This window comes from Pseudonaja textilis, chromosome 2 (genome assembly GCF_049901715.1).
Source record: "Pseudonaja textilis isolate UNSWEBS1 chromosome 2, rPseTex1.2, whole genome shotgun sequence".
Lineage (NCBI taxonomy): Eukaryota > Metazoa > Chordata > Lepidosauria > Squamata > Elapidae > Pseudonaja > Pseudonaja textilis.
The window spans coordinates 15,167,370-15,185,512 of record NC_141991.1 but is presented as its reverse complement, the minus strand read 5'-3'; the positions used below and the strand labels follow the sequence as shown (position 1 = coordinate 15,185,512).

The following is an 18,143-nucleotide window of genomic DNA, read 5'->3' as shown; positions in this document are numbered from 1 at the left end:
TAGAGGTGCATTCTGGGCAGAACTTTCTCGTTGAGGCAACGTTTGTCAAATAACGGCCGACAAAAGTAGCTTCTTGATCTGAACTTGGTTTTATCTATTCATTTAGTCCACTGATATGCTTCCTAACCTGCCTTCCTTAATCTGGGCAACTTGTGGAAAAGCACTCAGATAACGTGGCAACGGAGCAGGAATCGACATTTGAAAGAGCCCTTTATAGCTCTGGTGGTGAAATGGATTTGATTTCCAGTCCTGCAGTCGAGCAAAGAGATACTGCATGCAAAGGGAGGGGAAACAAGTTTTTTCCAACTGCAAAGATACTCGTGCTGAGAAAAACTTCATTTTTTATATATATATTTTGAACCCTTTGTGTGCCAGATGGCGCTACCAAAGCATTCTCTGAGATGGCGACATCTGCAGAGGATTCTTCTTAGTGACTAGATCAAAAGGGGCGTGACACGGGAGATGCAATTCTGGCATATTAAACCTGATTTTCCTGCTCTTTTTTCTGCCCAAAGGGGGTGCCCATCTTGTCTGAGGGCATTGGGGTGATTACTGCATCTTATTCAGCATATTGCCACGCTTAGAAGAGGAAGATCTTTCCTTCGCTGGCTGAGAAAATTCCTTTGCCAAGTTTTTGACAACCGCATTGAGATTCCTATCGTCTCTCCCCTCGGCACCCCCTCCCCCCTTAACCTTTTTAAAAGCAATTGGTAAAAGAGACCAGTCAGCACAATAAAACGAAAAAGGAATTAAATCCTCTGGAAAATATGTGCCTCAATTTTTTTTTTTATTGAAAATGTGCAAAAGATTCCATGCATAAAGTCTTAAACACACCTAAAATATCTGCCTTCAAGCAGTCCATGCATGGAAGTTTTGGTCTGTGTAAGGGACTAAATCGGTCTGGTTTTTATTGTACTACACAAGTCTCTCGCTCAGTTCCTTCCTTTTTCCCCCCGATTCCAACGGGATTCAGTTTCCTGAAACTTCCAAGCCATCTTTTTTTAATCTATCCTTGTGAATTTCAGGTAGTCCTCAACTTACAACCACAATTGAGCCCAAAATTTATGTTGCCAAGTGAGAAATTTGTTGAATGAGTTTTGTCCCATTTTACGACTTTACTTGCCACGTTAGTTAAGTGAATCCTTGCAGTTGTTAAATTAGTAACATGGTTAAGTGAACCTGGTTTCCCCATTCACTATGCTTGTCACAAAAGGGAATCAACATGACCTTGGGACCCTGCACCTGTCATAAATGGGAGTCAGTTGTCACGCATCTAAATGTAAATCACGCGACTACGGGGATGCCGCAATGGTCACCAGTGTGAAAAAAGGTCATAAGTCACTTTTTTTTTCAGCGGTGTTGTAACTTGAACAGTCATTAAGCAAATCGTTGTAATAGAGAAATAGAAAATAGAATTCTTTATTGGCCATTGTGATTTTGTCTTCGGTGCATAAAAGATATAAAGTGATAAGCCACGATTGTAGTCCTCATAAATATATTCATCATGAATCATAAGATACAAACAACACTTAGTGACGGTCACAGGATACTAAATAAGCAATCAAAACCATGCTAGGAAACTGCCTGTGTTCTTCCCCGGCAGCCCATCATCTTTGTAACTCAGATTATAGTCCCACCAGACCAGAACTCCTCCCCCACACCCAGTTTAGGTGCTTCCCAGCCCCCAAACACACACACACACACACACACACACACACCCAAAGGGTATATTCAGGTTTCTGTGCTGTCGTCATCCAAGGCCCCAGGTGCTCCCTCACCTGCTTTTCCTTCTTCCGCAGGTGCGTCAGGAGCTCGCCTCTCCTTCCGAGTTCTACCCAGCCACACTGGGCCAAGGCAGCCAGAGCAATTTCCTGACGGCCACAGGACCTGCCCAACAGGTGAGGGTGAGCTTTCTTTCCTGGAGACCCCCAGACTCTTCCCGGGAAGGCTGTGAATGCAGCGTCTGCCACACACTCACTCTCTCTCTCTCTCTCTCTCTCTCTCTCTGCTTCTGCCCCAGGTGCTCTTGCCGGTGGTGGAGCCACCCCAGTTGCCACCCGTGGTGAACTTTGGCTCTTTGCAACAAGCACCCCCAGCTGCCTCCGCCCCGCCGCCACCCCCACAGCCCCCTCCTCCAATGCCTCTGGTTCCTGTGGCTGCCCAGGCACTCCGGGCCCCAGGACAGCTGGCTGGGAGACTGGTGTCTCCTGCCATCCGAGCCTTTCCTCCCGGCGGAGTGGGACGGAACGAGGTAAAGCAGAGCGTTGGGGAAACGGGGCCTGCCGGGAGGGAGGAAAGGCTGCCTCCAGCTCCCGACTTCTAACAAGGCTTGTTTCCTTCAGCTTCATGCTCTGGAAATGAAACCCATGCCAGATTACCGGAAACTCAATGGTCTGGGGTCTGTAGGTGCCCGGCCCCCTTCTGGGAACAGGCAAGTATTCTCCGCGGGCTGAAATGATCTGTGGTTGAGGTTTATCTATATTCCCAGGACTGCAAACTCTTTTATTTGTGCTTCCAGCTGGGTGAAGCTTTGAAAATGTATTGAGACACCTGTGTCATACCCCTTACTGGCCCAAGAGCTCTCCCGATCAAGACCCGTTAGCTCTCAAACATGGGGGATGATCATGGTATAAAAGGAGAATTTCTAAACCGTTCTAAAGGAAGAAGTGTCGCCACGAGTTCTGGACTCTTAGCTTTTCCCATGATTACACCTGGGTGTAGCACAACGGTTGGTTGTGGGGAGGAGAATCCCAGTTCGCATGTGCAGCTCCCTTGTTTTGAAATGGATTGGAAAAAAAGAGGTTCCTGCAAGTTGGAGAGGAATGTTTCTTCCATTAGTTTAAATCTACCCTGGCGACTTTAAGAGGGGTGGACTTCAACTCCCAGAATTCCTCAGCCAGTCGCTTCCTCCCACCGCTTTTACCATGAATAATGTCTGTGGGGCTTTGGAGGCCTACAGATTGTTTTAAAAAAGAAAGAAGAAATGTTGAAGGAAATGTTTTTATTATAAGCATTTCAGTTTGTCATTTACCTATTTTAAGTAAAAGGTCTACAAAAACACATTGGCATGTGGAAAGAGGTTTTTCCTGGACGCAGCCCCTCTGACCACCCCCAATTTATCTCACAAGCTTGGGAAGCCTCATTTGTGGAGGTAGCCCTTGACTTAAGGCCACAATTGAGCCCAAAATTTCTTGTTGTTGAGTGAGGTATTTGTTAAGTGAAGTTTGTCCCATTTTACACCCTTTCTTGCCACAATTGAGCGAGTCTCCCTGCAGTGGTTAACCTAGTAACCCAATGAAGTGAATCTGGCTTCCCCATTGACTCTGCTTGTCTGAAGGTCACAAAAAGTGATCGCATGACTCAGAGACACGGCCAACGTCATAAAATATGAACCAGTTGCCAAAGCATCTGAATTTTGCTCAGGTCGCAAGTGTGAAACAAGTCGTGTTTTTCAGTGCCATTGTAACTTTGAAACGGTTACTAAACGAATTCTTATAAGGTGCAAGGATTATTGGGAGCTCCTTGAAGGAAGTTTAATAACAGTAAGTCAAACTTTACAAGAATTCCAAAGAGGGTTTTAAGGCGTTGCTGTTAAAATCTCAATACTTTTGCTTCTCCCTGTAGAGATTTTTTTTTTACTTTTTTTTTTATGTTGGAAGAGCAGAAGATAGTTCTTTATAGCAAATACGCCTGGTTTTCAGGATTTTCTGTTTGGAAATAAACGGAAAAATAAATAAATAAATAAGCTTTTATTTAACTAAAGTTTTTAAAAAAAAAAAAATCTATAGGGAGTAGAAGAAACACACAGTTCCAACTGCTTTTCCTTGAAACCACATCCTGATACAACATCAAGAGCCCCCAGTCAAGGGTTTTTCTTCGGGTCTCTTTTCCAGGCGCTGAGCCTTTTTCTCTTCTCTTCTTCTCCCTCCCGCCCCAGGCCTTTCTCCGGAGGCTTCAGTGCCAGGCTCAAATCTCCCGGGTCCGGCTACGGTGGCCTCTTTCGTGCCCAGCGCTTTGAGGTCTACCAGCAGGTAAGGCTGGCTTCTGGGGCTAACTGAAACGCAGGCCAAATAGGTAAGATGGCAGCCCAGGCTAACCTTAGCCTTAACTTACTCCTTCTCTTCTCCTTCCGTTCTCTCGCAGTCCGACGTCCTTCGGTGGAACCCCCGCTGCTGGGAACGGGCCCCTCAACCCCGGGACGGAGCCCCTGCCCGCCGCCTTGAGACGGACACTCGGTCCCACGCCGACAAGCAAGACCCCAATCTCTCCGGACACCACTAGCCCAGAATACTCCTCCCTCCCTTTTGGATTTGGTTTTTGACATCCTTTCCTCAGAATGATTTTTTTTGGGAGGGGGGGGGGGAGCTCTTTGCCGGGGCTCATCCCTCCTCTCCGGTTGATGTATCCTAAAGATGGGGTGTCTCCTTAATTCCTTTTCTGTTTCTGTGGGGAGGGGGCAGACTGAATTTGTCCCCTCTGTTAGGGGTGTTTTAGACTCTTAGTGGGATACTCGGAGTGTAATTTGGGGGGGCAAGGATCAGGATTTGGGGAGGCTCCCAGCTGAATGTATTTTTGCTTATTTCCTTTGGTTTCACCTGAGTTTATATTTTTCTGGGAGGGGCTGCGTTGCCTCTTGATCCCCAGAGACGGGAGGGGGTGGAGCTGCTCTTAAGTGTGGAGTGTAAATATATATAAATATGAACATGTGAGGTCTTGCCTCTCCCCTCTTCTATTTATGGGAGTAGGGGGAGGCGTGCCTGGGAGCCTGCCTCCTCTCCTGTCTGTCTGCTCCCCTGAGTTTGAAATAGGAAGCGTTGAGTTTTTAAAAGGTGGTCGAGCTGGTTTGTTTAATAAATAAAACCAAAAAAAAAAAAAGTTGTTTAAAAAAAAACCAATAAAATAAAAAGATCAATCTGTTGAGTTCCGCCCTGTCTTTAATGTCTACTGATAAGAGCTGGATTTCATTCTAAAATCCACGGAGAATTTGGCCTCTGGTGAAAGTTCTGCGTGTGAAAACAACCTGCAATGTTTGTTCGCAGTATTATTGCCTGAAATCAACCTGGCATACGGTAAATGGAGAAGCCGGTCTTAGCAGGATTAGAGTAGCGATTAGCAACAGCGATTAGCACTTTGGCTTACATACCTACCGCTTCATGGTGGTTTTACAGCCCCCTCTGAGCAGTTGATACGGAATACGGCCTCTTGTCTCCTAACAGTCTGGGTCCTCATTTTACTGACCTCGGAAAGATGGAAGGCTGAGTCTCAACCTTGAGCCGATTGGAATCAAACTGCTGGCAGTGAGCAGAGTCAGCCTGAGATACTGCGCTCTAACCACCGAGCCACCATGGCTCTTGTTAGCCACAGGTTCCATAAACTTATGAAGATGCATCAGAACAAGTAGGACAGAAACATCCCAATTTAAGTGTTAAGATCTATCCAAGAAACTCAAGACTCTGAGGGTAGGCCTTTTCCTCCATTCTGGTCCCCAGAAGCTCGCTGGGAAGAGAGAGAAGGCTTACTACGGATGAAAGACTAGTGATAGGAAAGAGTTTCTTTTTCTTCTAAGTTAACTGATCATAGGCTGCTGGCATGTGACTTATGCACCATAGAAGGAAGTAGTAGCGTTACTAAAATAAGGCCTCTTAATTCTGCCATCAACCACATAGATTTTCTTCAGAATAATCTGTTCCCCAGGTTTTTTTCTACTCTGTTTCTTCAAATTCCAGTTGTTGTTTTTCTTCCATAGAGAGTTAACATGGAGAACCATTGCCTGCCCCACTTATGATCTTGGTAGGTACAGACATATCAAAAGCCCTTGGATATATTTTTCCGAAATTAGAATTGCAACGTGTTTCCATGTTTCTTCTGTTGTTGACAGTTGATTCTAAAAGGCAGAAACTTTTGCCCACTTCAGTATCTCCTCGGTCAATTCCAAGTCCGGTTGCTTTACCCGATGCCATCGATTTGGCCGTCTTCATGTTTAATCCGTTCCAATTTAATATCGATCAGAAATGCATGTGACACCCGAGGCTGATAAATTGCAAGTTTAAAATATTCTTTAAAATATCAGTACAAGAAGTACACAAACCTGGCAGAGAACACAATCTGGTTGGGAAGAGGGGAAAAACGGGCATCAGCCACCCTTGTCCAAAAGCTTGGGCAAAGAGCCCCCTCTTCAGGGTCCTTCAAAATCAAAAGTACAATGGAGGCTGTTTGAGTCTTGGGTAGGTGGGCAGGCAAGAAGATACTTCATTCCAGAGGGCGGATGTTGATGCACAGGTGTACTCTGTGGTCCAAAAGATGAAATCGTTCAATGAAACACAGGGTATACCAACCCTGCCAGGTAAAACTAACTGGGGCGATACAATGGGAGACAGGCGGTCCCTTTAAAGCAGTGGTCCCCAACCTTTTTTGTACCAGAGACCAGTTTCACGATTATTCATTCTTTGCGGCCCGGTACAAAATGTTCCACGGACCGGGACCGGTATCAGCACGCATGACCAAGGCAAGGTGAGCGGAGCGACCAGCCAGCCAGCTGTCCCCCACTTCTCCCCGTCACCTTCAACTCCTCCTTTGTACCTTCTCGTGGTTGATGGGCTTTTCAGGCTCTTAATCTCCTGAGTAACGCGAGACTCCACCGCCATTGGGACGGCTCTTCATTTGAAGTTGCCCCTCCCTTCGAGGAAACTAAGGCGCGATGATTCCTTCAGCACCCAAACGCCGCTTTCCAACCAATGACCGACAAGCTCACCCGGAAGCACTTTCTCAAGCACCACCAAAACAAGATGGCAGTGCCCAAACTTCCTTTGAGGCCCTGTACAGAATGATCCACAGACTGGTACTGGTCCGGGGCCCAGTGGTTGGGAACCACTGCTTTAAAGTCAGGCTCCATGAAGGCTTTCTGCAGGCAGCAATCTGCACGTGGAATCCCATCTTCAAAGAAAATTAGCAATCCAGTCCAGTTTGTCATGCAGAGATGTTACATAACTGGCTGTACCACTGCATTCTACATGAGCTGAAGCTTCTGAATGGTCTTCAGGGGCAGCCCCGGGTAGAGTTTGTTGCAGTCAAGCCATGGGGCAGTTCAAGCACCCACACAGCTACTTGGTGTTGAGCTGGAGAAAGAAGTTCTCCACGCAAACAACAGCAGCCTAATCCTCAAGGAGCTAATGAAAACACTTCCATCAACACTGACGGGGCAAGTCATGTCTACACAAACCGAGAAAACCTCATTCCTAGCACTGATGATGATATGTAGACGGGTAAGGAAATGTCTGCAAGAAAATAACCAAGCTCAGAAAGGACCAAGGACCTCAACAGTTTTTAGGTTTCAATGGTTTTGCAGACCAACTACAGTGAAAACAGCCCCAGATCCAGGTTTCTTACTAAATTCAGTGTCTCAAAACGGATTTCCCAAAAAAGAAAAAAAACCACTTGGGTCTGCTGCTTGTTCAGTGCTATCCGGATGCACAATCCCCGAACACCTTGCAGTGTTCAATGTCTGTGGAGATCCTCAGTCATCCAAGTCACGGTTATCACAAGACGTGCTTTTTCAAAAGGCAACTGGACTTTTTTTTCTTTCTCTCCTTGAAGATACTATGTTCCTCATCCCAAGAAGCTTTCTTGGTTCAGAACTGATGAAAGCTACTTGAGATGAGAGGCAAAACCTCTTCTTGCTCAGGAAAAAAAAACGTCGTCCAGTGACTGTATTTTTTGCACTATAAAATGCACTTCCCCCCCCCCAAAAAAAAGCGGGTGGAAATGTCTCATAGAATGCATGTTGCTGAAGCCCCACCCACTCCCCAGACCCCCACCCTTTGCCTCCCAGCTTCAACACAGCCTGACTTAGCAAGAGCAGTTGATTGGCGGTTGGATCGGCCTCCCAGAATGCTGCCGAATCAGGTGTTCCAGGCTGCGGGGATCCTCACCGCTGCCGTGACCAATTTCCTGCCTCCACGGGTCCCGTTTTCAGCCTGTTCCAAGCGGCGAATGGTGGTGAACGAATGGGGCACTTGGCGAGGTCTGCCCCCTGAAACGGCCCAAAAAACGGGACGCGTGGAGGCCCAAAATGGCACACACACAGGTAGCGATAGGTGGGAGGAAGGATAGGCAGCGGTGATGGGTGGTGGCGATCCCTGCAGCCTGGAACACCTGATCGGCAGTATTTCGGGATGCCAATCCAACCGCCAATCCGCTGTTCGTGCTGAATCAGGCTGTGCTGAGGCTGAAACAGGCTGTTTGCTGCAAGGAGGCCCAACCATGGGGGAAAATGGCTGGGAAGGCAGAGGCAGATTTTTTTTTTCTTCTTTTCCTCCCCAAAAGCTCGGTGTGTCTTACAGTCTGGAGTGTCTTAACAGTGCAAAAAAATACGGTCGCTGCCTTTTGAAAAAGCGTCTCTGAGGCATCTTGCATGGTTTTAATGCTGAACAGCGTAGGATGTTTGACTAAACCAATGGTGTGGCTAACCTTTTGGGGCTCCTGTGCCAAAAAATGGTGTGCGTGCTTGCACACTCACGTGCCAGCACCCAGAAGGCAATGCCACACCCACCCACATCCCCTACACATGCGCATGCAAAATCTAGTCCCGTTTTTGTCACTTGTTGGTTTTCCGAAAATACCAGAAGTGACGAAACAGGGCTAGATTTCTTGCCCACAAAGCTTGTAGGAGCCTGCAGAAGCTGTCCTCAAGCCTTTGGGAGGCCAAAAAAGGTCTCAAACCTGCCGGAAATCAGCTGAGGCGCACACAGGTGCAGTGAGGTAAGTTTGCTCGTGTGCCAACACGAACGGCTCTGAGTGCCACCTGTGGCACGCGTGCCATGGGTTCACCAACATGACACTAAACTAAAGCCCAAACCCACTGTGCTTCTTTCAAGCTTTGCCAAGAAAAGGCTGTGCGAATGAGAAATAAGAAAATCTGCTTGGCAAAAATAAGGTAATTAAAGGTGCTACCAAGTCCACAATAAATTGTTAAGTGTGGGCGGGCAGGGAGAAAAAAAGAGACACAACTGGACATATGGGTAATCTTTATTGATTTTGGCAGCAGCTTGGACACTCCACGGGGGGAGGGGGGGAAAAGTCACTGCAACCATGGGGGAAAATAAATGGAATTTAAATATTTGGCCTGAGAAAGGAGTGGGGTGTCTGCATCACGCGCATGTGGACAGTGAAGCCGGCCTTGAGGAACCGGCCTCGGCCTCAGGCGCTTCCGGCCAGCCTCTTTTAGGAGTCTTCAGCCACAAAGGCCTGCTGGGCACTGGGAAAGCGCTGAGGAGTGAAACTGGGATCGGCCTGAAGTCTCTCCTGCAGATCCGATTTCAACTGGGGAGAAAACGCGGGAAGAAAGCAAGTGCATCAATTAGCAATAGCACTTAAAAAATATTTATCTTTCTGGGCACACTGAGAATATATCTGCTGAACAAAACTCCGTGCTGGCGACAGGATGGGCATCCGGCCAGTAAACACTCTTGCTAGCTCCATTCAGTTGCCCAGATTCCACCCCCATAAGGGATTATGGGGTCGCTAAATGAAGATGATGATGATGTTGACTTAAGACTGATATACCGCTTCACAGTGCTTTCCAGCCCTCTAAGCGGTTTACAGAGTCAGCCTATTAGCCCCAACAATCTGGGCCCTCATTTTACCCACCTCGGAAGGATGGAAGGCTGAGTCAACCTTGAGCCAGTCAGGATCGAACTCCTGGCAGCGAGCAGAGTCAGCCTGCAATACTGCATTCTAATCACTGTGCCACCCCACAGCTCTTCACAGCAATTACCAGTTCCTGTTAAAAAAGCACCTCTGGTACCTTTCATTGCACCCTCTGTCCCACAGCCAAGGAACCCATCCCACCTGCTGCTGGTAGCCATCTTGCAATGCTGGATCAGCAAGGTCTCGGTTCAAGCTCTCGGCGCTCGTCAAAGGTTTTACTCCGACCACTCTCGCAGCTTTGTTGACAGCCTCTGACAGGAGCAACGGGGGTCCATCACCCTGCATTGTCTGCAAAATATTTTTTTAAAATGTCCTGTAAGCATCATCCAAATATATATATAGAGAGATGATAGATATAGATGAGAGAGATGATAAGACAGACAGACTGGTAAATGATAGATGATGGATGGATGGAGATAGGTAGGTAGATGAGATAGATAGATAGATGATATAGATAGATAGATGATAGATAGATAGATAGATAGATAGATAGATAGATAGATAGATAGATAGATAGATAGATGATAAATGGATAGATAAGATAGACAGACAGACAGACAGACAGAGACAGACACAGATGATAAAGATAGATGATAGACAGACAGACAGATAGATGATAAATGGATAGATAAGATAGACAGACAGACACAGATGATAAAGATAGATAGATAGATAGATAGATAGATAGATAGATAGATAGATAGACAGACAGACACAGATGATAAAGATAGATAGATAGATAGATAGATAGATAGATAGATAGTAGAGAGACAGATGATAGATAGATATAGATGAGAGAGGGAAAGAGAGAGAGAGAGGCAGATGGATTGGTAAATGATAGATGATGGATGAATGTAGGTAAGTAGGTAGGTAGTAGATGATAGATGGATGGATGATGGATGGGGAGGATCACTCAGAACTCAATGCTCTCCACAAACTGGAAAGGCCTGAATGCTTTTAATGAGCACCAGAAGACCACCGTACGGAAACTGAAATCCTTCTAAAACCCTCATAAATGCAACTGTAATACAAACCACACACATATACACAAAAAGCACACCTATTTGTTATTACGTGATTATGCTACGAGATACATTCTCGGCCGCCAGGATATTTTAATTTTTGCATTACATTTCTGCATCCTCAGTTTACCATCGCAACTGAGCCTGGACTTCTAGTCGTAAGTTGCCGTGGTCATTAAACAAGACACTCATATGGCTGCCTCACTCAATGACCCCCCCAAACCTAGCTCTGGGGAGTGAGTGGGGGGAAGGCCTGAGAGGCCCAGCACCCACTGACCCACGGAAACCTGCCACGGTCTGGAAGGCCTCAGCCAGCAAAACGTGGGGATTCTCCCTCCCTCCCTTCCTCCCCTTCCTGACAAATCCAGCATTATAAAAAATCTTGCAAGAGGCCCAAGAATCAAACTAGGACACCTCGAGCTAGCAGGAGACGGACAGAAAACAGAATACAGGCAAGTCCTCCGCTTACAACAGTTCACTTAGTGACAGCTTGACGTTACAACAGCATTGAAAAAAAAGCGACTTAAGATCATTTTTCACGCTTATGACCATTGCAGCATCCCTGATGGTCACATCAGATGCTTGACCGCTTACTGACTGTCAACTAAAAAGATGCTCCTTTGGTCTTTTTAGCTGCCAGGAAAAGGGGAGTGAGGGAAAATAAGGCATTCCTTAAATGCCTAGATAATCACCCCGGCAGCTCAGAGTTGTCGGAGCATAAGAAGGTTACTGGAGAGCACGATGGAGGACTCTTGGGAGACGGATGTGTCCCATTGGAGAAGTCACACCCAGGGGCTGGGGGGAAGACCAGGGTCAAGGGGGAAATGGATGATGCGATTTAGTATCGGCTGCACCCAGCCACGCCCCAACATGGCAACTTCTAGTAAAACCAATTTACTTTTCTCTAAGATGCGGCTAAAGACTTTTAATTTGAATGAGGGTGGATTTGTTGGAGCCCTGACACTCACATTTATGACGTCTGCAGTGTCCTGGGGTCACGTGATCCCCTTTTGCGACCTTCTAACCATCACGTGACTAACTGCAGTGATTCGGTTAACAAGCGTGACAAAAATCGTAAAGTGGGGCCAAGCTCAAGTTAACAAATTTCTCACTTAACAACATAGGTTTTGGGCTCCCTTGTGGTCCTAAGTTGAGGACTACCTACAGTAGTGGTCAAAATTGAGGAAACCTTTTGGGGGTGGGAAAAGTGTTGAGGTTTGATGGCTAAATCACTCTTGGGGGGGGGGGCTTGAGAGGAGTAGTACCATAAAATTATATATCAATGGAAAGATAATTTAATCAAGAATATGATACAATAAGTTTTATGAAGGGTTTGCTATTAGAATAGCAGTTATAAAGAAGAAAAGTGGAACACGTAGGAAAAAAAATGAGATATACGAAAATTATCGCCGTGTCAGTTAATGTTTAGCTTGCTTCTATTAACTGGGCTTTATCGCTGGGTCGCTTCTGACCTTTTCACAGAAGACAGATAATTGAACAAACTTGATTGGGTTGCATTCTTGATTAAATTACACCTTTCCGTTGATATATCATTTGATGGTACTACTCCCCAAAAAGTGGGGTTATTAGACATGCACTTTTTATTTTCCCCCCAAAAGGTTTCCACCATTTCAGCCATTACCATGTGGCAAAGGCGGAAGGGACTCTGTAGGTCTTCCAGGCCAACGGCCTGCTCAATACAGGTAAGTCCTTGACCGGGGTGGGATTCAAATTTTTTAACAACCGGTTCTGTGGGCGTCGCTAGGTGGGCGAAACCCCGTGACTGGGTGGGCATAGCTTCTTCTTTTTTTTTTTTCGCAGCAGCCCCCTCCCGCGCGCCCCTTCCGGGGCCTCAAGGAAGCCTCCTGGGCAAAGCAATAAAGAAGTGAGGGGGATCCCGGCACAGCCGATAGTCGGAGCAGCTGATCGTCAGGAGGGGGGAGGGGAAGAAATACCTTAAGAAATACCTGGGCGGAGGAGGACACAGTCAGCAACGTCATGCATGTGCGATAAGGGCCGACTGGGAGGGGAAGGGAGGGGCCAGCCAGAGGCACAATTTGCCAGTTTACCAAACGGCACAGAATCGTAACCACCAGATCTATAGAACCGGTCCGAACCGGTAGAATCCCACCTGTCCTTGACTTACAACCACAACTGAGCCCCCAATTTCTGTTGTGAGACATTGGTTCAATGAGTTTGGTTCCATTTTACAACCTTTCTTGCTACAGGGGGTAAGCGGAATCCCTGCAGTTGTTAAAGTTAGCGACACCGCTGTTCGGTGAATCCGCCTTCACCATTGACTGGTCAGGTCACAAAAGGCGATCACATGACCACCACCACTACCCCCGGGACACTGCAAACCGTCCTAAATACGAGTCAGTTGCCAAGCATCTGAATTTTGATCCCGTGACTGTAAGGGAGGCTGCAACGATCATCTGTCTGAAAAAAATAGTCCTTTTGTCGTTTTGAGACAAATCGTTGTCCGATCTCTTCTTAAAACCCTCCATTATTATTTTTTTAACACTCCAGGCAAATGAGTATCCTTTGTCCACCCTGCAAGAGGGGGGTGGGCTGGTCTCACCTTGCGCCGCTTAGCTGGCATGCCGCTCAGGTAAGCATCACTGAGGGGCGGCTGTTGCTTGAGCTTCCGCTGGCTCTGGATGTCCTCCCGGATGATGGGCACCCACTCCTGACAGAGGAGAAGGGGAGGGGGGGGAGAGCAAAGATTACGGGAACTGGTTAGCATCTCCCACACAATGCACCAATCCAGGAGAATATTTGTAGCTGAGGGTTGGACTTGGTGCTCTCTGAGCTGGCTTGGTTTTCTTGCGGACATTTCATTACCCAAACTGGGTAGCATCATCAGTGCTAGCAGCTCAGCGATGTTAGCGGCAGCACTTAAAACATACCGTGTTTCCCCACAAATACGACCCATCTTGCAAATAAGCCCTAGCTTGATTTTTCCATGTGCCTATCCCAAAAATAAGCCCTACCCGTTCCGTCCCACCATCTAGTTGTACGAGGTGAGGCGAGGCACAGGCATAAAAATGAGGCTTAGGGCTGGGGTAGTGGGGTGGACCTTGCCCCCTGCACCTGCTTACCTTAGGACCGGCATAGCCAGGCCTCCCACATGCCAACACTTGCCGCGCTACTGCCCGACTTCTTCTGCGACCGCTTGCACACAATGGCGTAACGCGGCACGCGACCTGCCATTAGCGGCGGCACCGGCACAATGAGCTACACGGCGTCCGGCCACAAAAGTTGAGCAGTGGTATTACAGCTGGTCTGGCTGTGGTGGTCCTAAGGTAAGTGGGTAATACTTCCCCTAAAAATAAGACCTGGTGCCCCTTTTTGGAGGCAAAAAAAATATAAGACCAGTTCTTAAATTGGGGGGAAACACAGTATATATCAATTCACTTTGCCTTCTCTGAAGCCAGGAGTCCCAAATCCCCAGGCTGACTCAGCCCACTGACCGGGCCATGGCCTATTTAAAATTGGGCCCTGGGAGAAATGGAGCGGAGCTTCATATGCAAGCACAAGTGCCCTTCGCTCACACGAGTGGAGCTTCGCACCTGAGTGCTCGCGTGGGAACATCCTTTGTGTCAATGCACAGTGTGTGTGCTGCTCGCACAAATGGAGCTGCATGCAGGAAGGTGTGCGGTTGCCACTCACATGCCCTGCCCCCCCGCCACCAAGCCAGCCACCAAGCTAGAAAGGTTGGGGGGACCTCTGCTCTAAGCAGTTTACAGAGTCAGCCTCTTGCCCCCAACAATCTTGGTCCTCCATTTTATCAACCTTGGAAGGATGGAAGGCTGAGTCAGCCTTGAGCCTGATGAGACTCGAACTGCCGAACTGCTGGCAATTGGCAGAATTAGCCTGCAACACAGCATTTTAACCACTGTGCCACTCCAGCTCTGTCCCCTAGTTTAGGTAATGAAATATCTGCAAGAAAACAAGCTCAGGGAGCACGAAGAATTCCCCCACCCCACCCCCCGTAATGTGCTCTGTGCTAGATCGAGTCCTCCCTCCCCTCCCGTGCCCCTTTTGCCATCCCAGGAAACTCACAGGGGGCACAGCAGCGGCCCAGGGTTCCACATCGGGGGCAGGGGGCTCTCCCTGCTGCAATTCTTCACGTTCCGGCTCCCCTCGCTGCTGGGGCATGGCTTCCTCTGCTGTCGTGGCTGGGGCCGGGGAGGCTGCCGTCTCTCGCTGCAAAAAGAGCAAGGGATGCGCTGAAGAGCCTCTCGCAAGAGCCAGACTGAGACGTTGCAACACGGTTTACTTGGGGCTTGCCTTGAAGTCTATTCAGGAGCTGCAGCTGCCCCAGAATACGGTGGCAGGGGCAGTTGAGATACCTCAGTTTTCATAAGCTGCATTGCCTGATGGTGGGTTTTCTGGGTGCAATTCAAGGTACCAATTATCCATTAGAAGGACCTAGGCCCCCATATGGGTTAGTCCTTAGCGATGGGGACCCCGATTGCCAATGGCTACACAATTTGACTGTAAAGCACAATGTCACACAACCGCGAGATGTATAGATTGTGCAGCAGGAGGCCAGGCACCAGTGCACAGGAGAGGAGAAGCCGGGGGGGTTTGCAATTGTCTCTGCTGGTTTCTTCACTGACTTTGCAGGAAGTGCAATGACCGGAACTCCAAGGACTGGTTGCAAGTCCCACTTGTTCAGTGCCATTGCACAGTGGATTGCCAAGCCCCTCAGCTGTTTTACTCACCAGCGCTGGCATAGAAGTTAAGTTGTTAAGCTTAAAATGGACGGGTTTTTGAACGCCGCGCGCATGCACGGAACTGTTGTTAAACCGACTGCAGCCGTCCACTGACTGGAGCCCATCTTCAGGGAACGTCTCTCTGGCAGAGTGCGCGCTTTTCTATGGGTGGTGTTTATATGGTGCCTGCGGTATGTGGATTTTTAAATGCTTGTTTGGGGTTTGATTGGGGGTGTGTGGGTGACTGGCTTTTAAGCCCTTGGCTGTCACTTGCTTGTGCTACCCAGCCCTTGTCATGCTCCTGTCGGAGTCTGAATCCCGAGGAGGAAGACGAACAGGTGACAGGGAGTGGGAGTGTGGCTCTGTTGGCTGTGGGGGAGGCTGGGGAAGGGCAAAGTCCGGCTGGGCGGAGAAGGGAAGAGGTAGAATGAGGGAGAGGGAGTTCAGAGGAAGACCCAGGCCCACTCCCATCTTCATCCTAGGGCACGTAGGGAAGAACAGAGAGGAGAGCAATGTAGGCTGCATGGCTTCTGGGGGAGGTAAGGGCCCTGATTCCCTCCATTAGCTGCAGCTGGGAAGAGAGTTTAAAAGAGATCCATGCTGAGTGAGGCAGTTGCTGGGAGCAAACGTGAGTTTATCTTGTGTTGACTTTGCTTATCTGCATCGCCAACTGTGTGGAGTTACTGCCGTGCCTTCGCCTCCGCAATTCTTGCTCCTGCCCTGCCAGACTAATTACTTCATTTTGCCTTGATTGGACTTATAGTTACAGTTTTTGTTGACCACGTTTTGGACTTGATTCTCTGCAGCCAAAGGCTTGTCCCTGGGAGAGTTTTTCTCCAGCCAGAAGATAACCAGCACATTGGGGGCAAAGTTGGAGCTCATAAAGGGACTCCTACGGATTATCTGACTGTGTTGCCTTTGTGCCACGTCCCGGGTCATCACAGCCCTCATGGTAAATGTTCCAGCTGAGTAAACCTCATTCTACCATCTGCACTGTAGAAGCAGTACCTCACAATAAGAATCTCCGATCGTAATGCACCCCACATTTGGAAAAAAAAACAACAACCTGAAGGTCTCAACAGATGCTATTCATTACCTATGCCCTCCAAGTTCTACAATGATCTCACACCTGTGCAAGAGATGCATCTGTCGCACAGACTGGCCGGAAGTGTGCTAAATAAGCCCCTCCCAGTCCATACCTGCATGGTCTCTGGAGCCTGTTCTGCAATCTGGACATCCATGGGCTCTTCGGGAGCAGGCTGAGAAGGTGCAAGGGAAAAAAAAAAAGTATCAAAGCCCCCGCAGTGCATTCTGGGCCCCTTCCCTGCCATTTTCCTCTTCTGGACCCTGCTCTGCTCACAGCCAGCTTCTTAGAGGCAAAGCACTACTCTGCTATAGGACAGGGGTATCAAACTCTGGCCTGCAGGGCCATCCTGGAAACAGTGATGGACCAGCCCTTTCGGAATAGTCTCCAGGGAGTCTCCACACTCCAACCTCCACCAAAATGAAGCACTGCCAGCCACTTCGACGAGCATAATTGAAGTTCTTAGGCCAATTCCGAGGCAAAGATTACGGAAGGGCTTGTCTATGTAGTCACCTCTGTGCCCCGAGCCTTACCCTGCCAGCTAAAAGACAGGCCTTGCATTGGCCATGGCTGCCAGTCCCCCGATGCTCTAGGAATTGACTTTCCCTGCTCCTTCGTCTCATGGATTTCTCACCCTGTCCCTTCGGTCTTACCTGGGGGAGGTCGCCCACCCTGCGGACATACTGCAAGATCTGTTCCTCTGTGACTGGCATGTGCTCCAGGATCACTTGCAGGCGCATGCTCATCATGGTGGTGAGCCAGCTCACCAAGGACGGGTTCATGTCTGTCGACATCCGCCTCTGGGGAGAGGAGGAGGAGAGAGAAACAGGGGGAGGGGGAGAGGCTGTAAAAATTTTTATCAAGTTTATTGTAACTTTCAACAGTTATACTTTGAACTCTAACACTGAGCCATGGTGGTGCAATGGTTAGAGTGCAGTACTGCAAGCTACTTCTGCTGACTGCCGGCTGCCTGCAATTTGGCAGTTCGAATCCCACCCAGGCTCAAGGTGGACTCAGCCTTCCATCCTTCTAAGGTGGGTAAAAGGAGGACCCAGATTGTTGGGGGGCAATAGGCGGACTCTGTAAAACCGCTTAGAGGCCTGTAGAAGCACCGTGAAGCAGTATAGAAGTCTAATGACTGTTGCTACTGAACAATCATCAAGTGACTACCTGTACTGGTGACTGGGATATACAGGTAGTCCTTGACTTATGACCACACTTGAGCCCAAAATTTCTGTTGCTAAGTGAGGTACACATTCTGGTTGGGAACTGAATTTTGCCCCGTTTTATGACCTTTCTTGCCAGTTAATTAAGTGAATCCCTGCAGTTATTAAGTTACGACCACGGTTGTTAAGTGAATCTGGCTTTCCCATTCACTTTGCTTGTCAGAAGGTTGCAAAAGGGGATCACGTCACCTTGGGACCCTGCAACCGTCGTAAATACGAGCCAGTTGCCAAGCATCCGAATTTTGATCACAGGACCATGGGGATGCTGCAACGGTCATGTGAAAAACGGTCATAAGTCGCTTTTTTCAGTGCTGTTGTAACTCTCAGGTCACTAAACGAACAGCTGTAAGTCAAGGACCACCGGTAGCCTTTAGAAGTGATGGAT

General features: G+C 48.2%; 2 protein-coding genes across 32 annotated transcripts in view; one reads left to right on the top strand and one right to left on the bottom strand.

The window, feature by feature from the left end:
* The window catches only part of PRRC2A (proline rich coiled-coil 2A), a 49,143-nt gene extending 44,231 nt beyond the window's left edge, over positions 1-4,912 (top strand). For 3 of the 6 annotated variants that reach the window (XM_087923302.1, XM_087923299.1, XM_087923300.1), the window contains 5 exons: positions 1,800-1,898; positions 2,021-2,251; positions 2,343-2,431; positions 3,938-4,031; positions 4,144-4,912. In XM_087923302.1, the coding sequence (XP_087779428.1) occupies positions 1,800-1,898; positions 2,021-2,251; positions 2,343-2,431; positions 3,938-4,031; positions 4,144-4,281 (651 nt within the window). In that variant the 3' untranslated portion in view covers positions 4,282-4,912. Of the gene's footprint in view, positions 1-1,799; positions 1,905-2,020; positions 2,252-2,342; positions 2,432-3,937; positions 4,032-4,143 lie in introns of all 6 variants that reach the window. The other 3 variants (XM_087923301.1, XM_087923296.1, XM_087923298.1) reach the window with 1 other exon arrangement.
* A 4,093-nt stretch (positions 4,913-9,005) lies between these two features.
* Positions 9,006-18,143, bottom strand: part of BAG6 (BAG cochaperone 6) — a 45,445-nt gene continuing 36,307 nt past the window's right edge. For 23 of the 26 annotated variants that reach the window (XM_087923308.1, XM_087923316.1, XM_026720023.2 and 20 more), the window contains 6 exons: positions 17,186-17,332; positions 16,648-16,707; positions 14,793-14,936; positions 13,309-13,416; positions 9,847-9,993; positions 9,006-9,318 (listed from right to left, as the gene is read on the bottom strand). In XM_087923308.1, coding sequence (XP_087779434.1) covers positions 9,220-9,318; positions 9,847-9,993; positions 13,309-13,416; positions 14,793-14,936; positions 16,648-16,707; positions 17,186-17,332 — 705 coding nt within the window. In that variant the 3' untranslated portion in view covers positions 9,006-9,219. The remainder of the gene's footprint in view (positions 9,319-9,846; positions 9,994-13,308; positions 13,417-14,792; positions 14,937-16,647; positions 16,708-17,185; positions 17,333-18,143) is intronic. The other 3 variants (XM_087923323.1, XM_087923324.1, XM_087923325.1) reach the window with 3 other exon arrangements.